This window comes from Octopus sinensis, linkage group LG1, assembly GCF_006345805.1.
Source record: "Octopus sinensis linkage group LG1, ASM634580v1, whole genome shotgun sequence".
Classification (NCBI taxonomy): Eukaryota; Metazoa; Mollusca; class Cephalopoda; order Octopoda; family Octopodidae; genus Octopus; species Octopus sinensis.
The window spans coordinates 88,657,316-88,664,815 of NC_042997.1; the positions used below are offsets into that span (position 1 = coordinate 88,657,316).

A 7,500-nucleotide genomic window follows, 5' to 3' on the forward strand; every position below is an offset into this window, starting at 1 on the left:
GAATCATAATGAGAATAACTTGAGAGAAGAAGTCCATTTGGAAAGAGTGGTGTCAAATTGCTACATCCTGTTTTCTAATCTCATGGCCATTACTCAGTTTTATCAGCATATAGGTTCAAGTCTGTGATGATGCGAAGTCTTATTCATATCCAGCTTGAAAGTTGACTTCTATTGGTTGCTAGTAAGCAAGGTTCCCATAAGGTATGCCAAGTTATATGCTAGAAATCAAAAAGTACTACTGCATAAATCACTAGAGATATGGGTTTGGCAACTCTGCCAAGGTTAACTTTCATTAGTGACTCCTTTGCTCCCTGGTTTTATTTTTTCATGATGTTATTTTCCAGGTCAGTTAGTTGGAATTGACCCACAGCAAAAGCTTGTTTGTGATGGCAGTAGATTATTTTAGATTTCATTTCAATTGAACTTTGCTTCAAGTATCCAATTTTTCACACACAGTGCCAGAAGCTACATAATCCACAGGAGTTGGGACAGGCTGTGTCAACAATCGTCCTTATCATCATCATCATTGTCTAACATCCATGTTCCATACTGACATCTCTGTCTCCTTCTAAGTTAGCACTACTTGAGATTTAAGTAGGGACAAGTATGTGTTTCATTGTCAGCTACATGCAATAGTCCAGCATCATATCTTTGGGAGAAGATCTCAAAGATTTCTTTAGAAATTGGAGTTGGGCTCTACTCCCATGGACCTTAGTAGTCTGAAAAAAAATTTGCTTTCCCAGTTTCAGAAAAAAATGTTTATTCACCACCTCATAAAACATTGTGGTAAAAAGAGAACAGAGGAAAGAAACAAAACTGTATAATTTCCTACTACTTTGAACTTGCTACTTACTGCTCCAACATACAACTGATTTATTTATTCATTATTCATTGAAATATTTATTCATTACACTAATATTTCTGTGTCCCCAATAATATGTGATCCATTTACTGTAGAGTCTATTGAAAATGAAAGATTAAGAATAGTCAGTGAAAAAGCTTAAAAATGAACAAAATGAACAGAGTTGTCCCAGTTTCATACTTCAATGGATAAATATTTTCAAGTTTTAGATATCACTAGCAGAATTGCCCGGCGTTGCTCGGGGCTGAATTGCTTGAAAGTACTGTTAATGATTGCACTGAATTATGATGATTATTCAGGCAAATATTGATATAAGCTTACGGTGGGAGATAAGGACTTAACGATCAAACGTGTGCCATTGCATTGTTTTGGGGGAACCAAATTCTGATGAGCATTATAGGGGCACCAACTTTAAGTTTGAGAAAGTGTGGTGGTAGTCCGGGGTGCTCAAAGGAATTGAGTACCTCTATTGGATAGTTGATGACGTCCTCTGGGTCAGGAGTTGTATCAATAGACTGATATACATAGACTTCCCCAGGAATGAGTTTTAGCATTTCATCATTAATATGGTGAACAGTTTTATTCCTCAGGGCCAGTATAGCCTTTTTGCCAATCCAATCCATATTCTGATAATTAGCTTGTAGATCTGGGAACACTGCATCTCTGAGATCAGAAGGCGTCTTAACAATGGTACAAATGGAATCGATGGCAATATTACCATTTTCATCCCCTGGTATTTTGCCTTCGCCAAGTGCAAGGAGGGTGTGAGGAAATGCTGCTGATGTGATATTACGTCGCATATGAGCACGCATATTGGTGTGAAGTTTGAGAGTTACTTCCCTTTATTAAAAAAAATATGCATTAAAATGGAAAAAATGATGGTAAATTATTTGTAAAATCATAGACTCATGCTAATACCCAGAAGGGCTCGATATGAATCACGACTATAAGATACCCGGTTTTGGTTAAACTGCATCGCACAATGTGGGAGTAGTTAGGAATCTAAATCGGAGTAGACAGACGCACAACCTTTCTTTTATATATAAATATTTTCGTCCTAAAAAACTTTGTATGGATTGAATGGTTACCTCTATGGAATATATACACGCACATTATACATACATGTGTGTATAGATGAATATATAAATACATTTAAATATCTATATACACTTTTGGGCGATCTTTCTGTTTCTTAGAGATAACTTTAGATCTTATTTTCGTCCTAAAAAACTTTGTATGGAGTGAATGGTTACCTCTATGGAAATATATACACACACGTTATACATACATGTGTGCATAGATGAATATATAAATACATTTATATATCTATATACACTTTTGGGCGATCTTTATGCTACTTAGAGATAACTTTAGATCTTATTTTCGTCCTAAAAAACTTTGTGCGGAGTGAATGGTTACGTCTATGGAATATATACACACACGTTATACATACATGTGTGCATAGATGAATATATAAATACATTTATATATCTATATACACTTTTGGGCGATCTTTATGCTACTTAGAGATAACTTTAGATCTTATTTTCGTCCTAAAAAACTTTGTGCGGAGTGAATGGTTACGTCTATGGAAATATATACACACACATTATACATACATCTGTGTATAGATGAATATATAAATACATTTAAATATCTATATACACTTTTGGGCGATCTTTCTGCTACTTGTATATACTTTAGATCTTATGTTCGTCCTAAAGAACTTTGTATGGAGTGAAAGGTTACCTCTATGGAAATATATACACACACATTATACATACATCTGTGTATAGATGAATATATAAATACATTTAAATATCTATATACACTTTTGGGCGATCTTTCTGCTACTTGGATATAGGTCTTATATTCGTCTTAAAAAACTTTCCTGTCACACACTCACGCACACACACACACACACACCCTCACACACACACACACGCTCACACACACACGTTAGCTTACAATTTTATTTATATATTTGCGTGTCTATGTGTGTAAAGAGGAAGTGGCAGAGTGAGAGTCACTCACTACAAAAAGTGAATTACTTTCACTTTATTCATTGCACACTGTGTGTGCGTGTGGTGTAGGCCACACTAAGAAAAGCATTTGACTTAGACACCACAATGTGAGTTTTCTCTAAATTTTGCTTAATTGGGGTTGAAATTTTAAAAACTGGACCTGGCACGACCCGATGCATTCTACTCTTAAAAATGCTAGGTAAATTGTAATTGAAGAAATCCTATATTGTTGATTTCTATAAGATACAAAGGGAGGCAGATAAAATCTGCCTTTTATAATAAGAGATACTCTGAAATATGGAGTTAACCACTACATTTGATGATAGATTTTATTTTTATACAATACCCCTTATACAAATGCTGGGTAATTGTGTATTTTCTCCACAACAAGACACCCATGCTTGTCCTTGGTAAAATATCATCTCTCCACCTCAAATACTCCTCCCCAATTTAGTTGAAAGGGCTTTTTCCTTTTCTTCTTTCTCCTTTTCTCATTCTTTCCTGTCTTGCAAGTTATTTGGTGACTTCACTAGTGCTGGTGGCATGCAAAAAACACCCAGTATATACTGTAAAGTAGTTGGTGTTAGGAAAGGAATCCAGCTACAGAAATCATGCCAAAGCTGACATGGAGCATGATGCAGCCCTATGACTCACTGGATCCTGTCAATCCATACCAGCATGGAAAATTACATTAAATGATGATGATGATTATGAAGGTGCAATGAAATCACAAAAGCAGAATTTAGATTATTCCTAACATATTCACATGAGATGTTATTTTGTTCATAGACTTGGCTTTTACACTTCAAGGCTCTTGAAGATGTTGTTAACTTAGAGAAAATATTCTGTTCCTTTCAATTGTCTCCTCCCTCTCCCTTTTCTATTGCTACAATAATTGCCTTTGCTCCTTGGAGCAGGCTAATCTAATACCACCTCCACTCAGGCTTCCCGGTCTCATTTGTCTCTCCGCCTTTCATCACCTTTGTATCCAATCCTCCAAAGCCTTAATCACTATACCCAGTTCTTAATCCTTATTAAACCTTAATTCTCCAGCCTTAATCACTATACCCAGTTCTTCCTTCCCAGAAGGACAATTCTTTATGTAATGCATTTGTTAAATTATATTGGATTGATGGAATCCGGAATTAGACAAAATGCTTTGTGTTACATCTCTTTGCAGTTTGACTTTAAATGCTGTGAAACTGATTTTGCTTTCCATCCTTCTAGAGTTTTTATTATTGGGTCTAAAGGAAAGGGCTCTACTTATGACCTTTATAGGCCCTCCTAGATCGGTGGGTTTGTTGCTATTACTATTCCTCTCAAATCTTTGTACCTCAACACCTGTGGAAAAGACATGAACAGAGAGAATTGTCCTTCTGGGAAGGAAGAACTAGGTATAGTGATTAGGACCAGCTTTGGAGGATTGGATACAAGGGTGATGGAAAGAGGAGAGACAAGTGAGTCAAGGAAGCCTGAGTGGAGGTGGTATGAGTCCAGCCTACTCCAAGGAGCAAAGGTGATTATAGTAGCAATAGAAAAGGAAGAGGGGGGGATACATCTGTGGACTAAAGATTGAGTGTGTTGGGGATTACCTCTATGTTAATCAGTTGGGTAGCCACTTTCTGCATGCAGTTTAGAATATCAGTGGGTACAGCAGTAACTGTTCCAGATGCAAGAGCAATACTCTAGGATGGGCTAATATAAGTATTAATCAATTACTCTGGTCAATTCAATCAACTGTTCCCTTTTTCTCCAAAATGTATGTCCATAACCTCCTGTAAGAAATTGTTATAAAATCATATTACTTACTTCATTAACTGAACTGATTTCTTCTTTTGTTAAATTTAATTATGGACACAAATTTTTGGTTAATAAGTTTCATCTAGTCAAATATTTCGAACATGAAGACAATGACAAATTTGCTTGATAACTTTATTATTATTAACTTATTTGAGAAGCAAGATTTATTTTAAGGACATAAACAGCCATTTGGTGTAATTCTAAATCTGTTAAAATCTTCATTGATTCCTTGTTCCATATATCTGGAAATGTTTGTGAAGTTGCTTTCTATATTTGTCTCCTTGCATTGTTGTAAGTATGGTTGCATGGTTGTAAGTGTGATTAATATTTTGAAAGGTTTGAATTGTGCTTATCTACAACAACATTGCCATGAACAATAACATATTTTATCAAGTCTGTATAACAGCCCATTTGATAGATCAAATGTTCCCATCTGTAAGGAAAGAAAAGAATTGATTAGACAAGATATTACCTTATTCTATAAAATGCAGGACGCAAAAACAGAAATTCTCTCAGGTTTATGTGTATTAAACTCTGTTTCCATTGGTGTTAATTTACTGAAATCATAACTATGAGAAGAATCATTAGGCTATTGTTTTTGGCATATCTTAAAGAATAATAATACTGCTGGTGATGAGTTGCAGGGACCCACTTAGACTTCATCATAATGAGCAATAAAGGGAAAACTTTCTGCTACAAGTGAGTTGAAAGAGCATAAGAATCTGTGAAGGCCCATCTCTGCTGAGAAAAATAATGAATTTTACAAATTAAGATATGTAACTTAAATTTAAATTTCTGTTTTACTCTTTAGAATTGGACAGTTTTTTTTTTACCTTGTTATTTATGGATTGTTATTTGAATGTGAATGAAATTTCACTCATGAATAAAAGCTACCCGCCTCTGGTCTACAACAATATAATCTGGCAAAAAAAGTTAAACCACAGATGAGTAAGCAAACAGAAAACTTCTTTATCTTACATTGATATTGTGTCATGCAAAGTTATTATGTTCTCAAGGTTTAGCTTCTGTCGGTACAATATATATCTAGGCCACAGATATTGTGCAGTGCTGATAAAAGAATGTAAGTTACCGACTCTTAACTGACAGTCCAACAGCCTGTTATCTCAGTCAAAACTCTAATGCCACCTGACTTGAATGAATGAGCCTTCAGCTTGGCATCTTACCAAATTGGGCATTTGTGATACTTTATTAGGAAAGGGAAATGTTTATTTGTGTTGATTCAATCAACATTATATTTGAATATCAAAATTTTGCTCTTACCTTGTTGCTTTTATCAGAACTAAATTTGCAACTTTCCCAGGAACCAAACTTCCATGAGTGGTAGACTTTCCCAGAGCTTTAGCTGCATTGATTGTTGAAGCTACCAAAGATTGTTGGAGACTCATTCGCAAGTTGACACTAGCCAAATGCATTACCAGAGGCTGAAAATTTTTTAAAAAGGCATAATCTAAATTACTTGTATGTACTGAACCCCACCAAAGAATATTTACAAATCTCTTACTTTCAGCATGTCAGTGTACAATATTGTAGTATGTGATATTCTTCTCAACAAACACATTTATAAATAAATACATAAGTGTATATAATTACATAACACAAATACATATATGTAGATACATGTATGCATGTATGACTACATAAGGTTTTGGCTTGGCATCACTCACCAAGTCCTTTGTGAGCCGCTCTCCGGCTATCTATCTGCAGCTTTATATAGCTATGGTAAGACCTCACCTGGAATTTGCATCACCGGTCTGGAACCCCTATCTTGCCCAGGATATTAATCGTCTGGAAGCCGTTCAGTGACGTGCAACCAAAAGAATACCTTCCATCAGGCATTTGCTATATTCTGAACGCCTTACTTCCCTGGGCATGGACACATTGAAACTCCGACGTCTGGCAGCTGACTTGGCAGACACCCATAAAATTATTAACCATCTTACAAACAATAACTCTGAGCACCTTTTCAAACTCCACCTGTCTAACACCCGTGGACATATTTACAAAGTCAGAAAACAGCACAGCTCCAATGACTTTAGGAAACATTTTTTCACGCTGAGAGTTACTGAAGCATGGAACAAACTGCCGGCATCAGTTGTTAGTTGTCGGAGCACTGCATCCTTCAAAACTTCCATGCTTTCTGAGATTCGCCAACACTACACCTGATTTTCTTCCTTCCATAAACACACAAGCATGTATCTGACTCATACATTGTTCGCTTTCCAGACATTTGTACATTACTGCATATACTTTATATGCACTTTCTGACAAGTTGTGGTACACCTGAGCACTGTATACAATAATTTCATTATTATAACATGATATTTATAATAGATATGTAGGTCAAGGTGGAACAACACATAAACAGGATTTGAATTTAATACCTGTCTCTTGTTTAATGGTTCTCTTCCTAATTACACTATACTGATTTCACACACATACATACACATCTGAGTGAATTATGTTAGTTTCTTAATTGAAAACTCTTAGTTTAATCAATATAAGTAACTGCTGGTTATTGTTGTTGTTACTTCACTACGGAAGCTAGTAGTTCTTCCATTTCAACAATCTGATGATTGCAACTGGTAAAAGAATATGTATAATATATATATATATATATAATATATTATATATATCTATATATATATTATTATATCTATATATATATATAATTATATATATATATATATCTATATAATATATATCTATATATATATATATCTATATATATATATATATCTATATATATATATATCTATATATATATCTATATATATATCTATATTATAATATATA

General features: G+C 34.7%; 1 protein-coding gene across 1 annotated transcript in view; it reads right to left on the bottom strand.

The window, feature by feature from the left end:
- Positions 1-4,799: 4,799 nt before the first annotated feature.
- The window catches only part of LOC115212362 (probable imidazolonepropionase), a 27,515-nt gene continuing 24,814 nt past the window's right edge, over positions 4,800-7,500 (bottom strand). Inside the window, exons 7-8 of the mRNA XM_029781239.2 lie at positions 5,968-6,128; positions 4,800-5,119 (exon numbers count right to left, since the gene is read on the bottom strand). Coding sequence (XP_029637099.1) covers positions 5,008-5,119; positions 5,968-6,128 — 273 coding nt within the window. The 3' untranslated portion in view covers positions 4,800-5,007. The remainder of the gene's footprint in view (positions 5,120-5,967; positions 6,129-7,500) is intronic.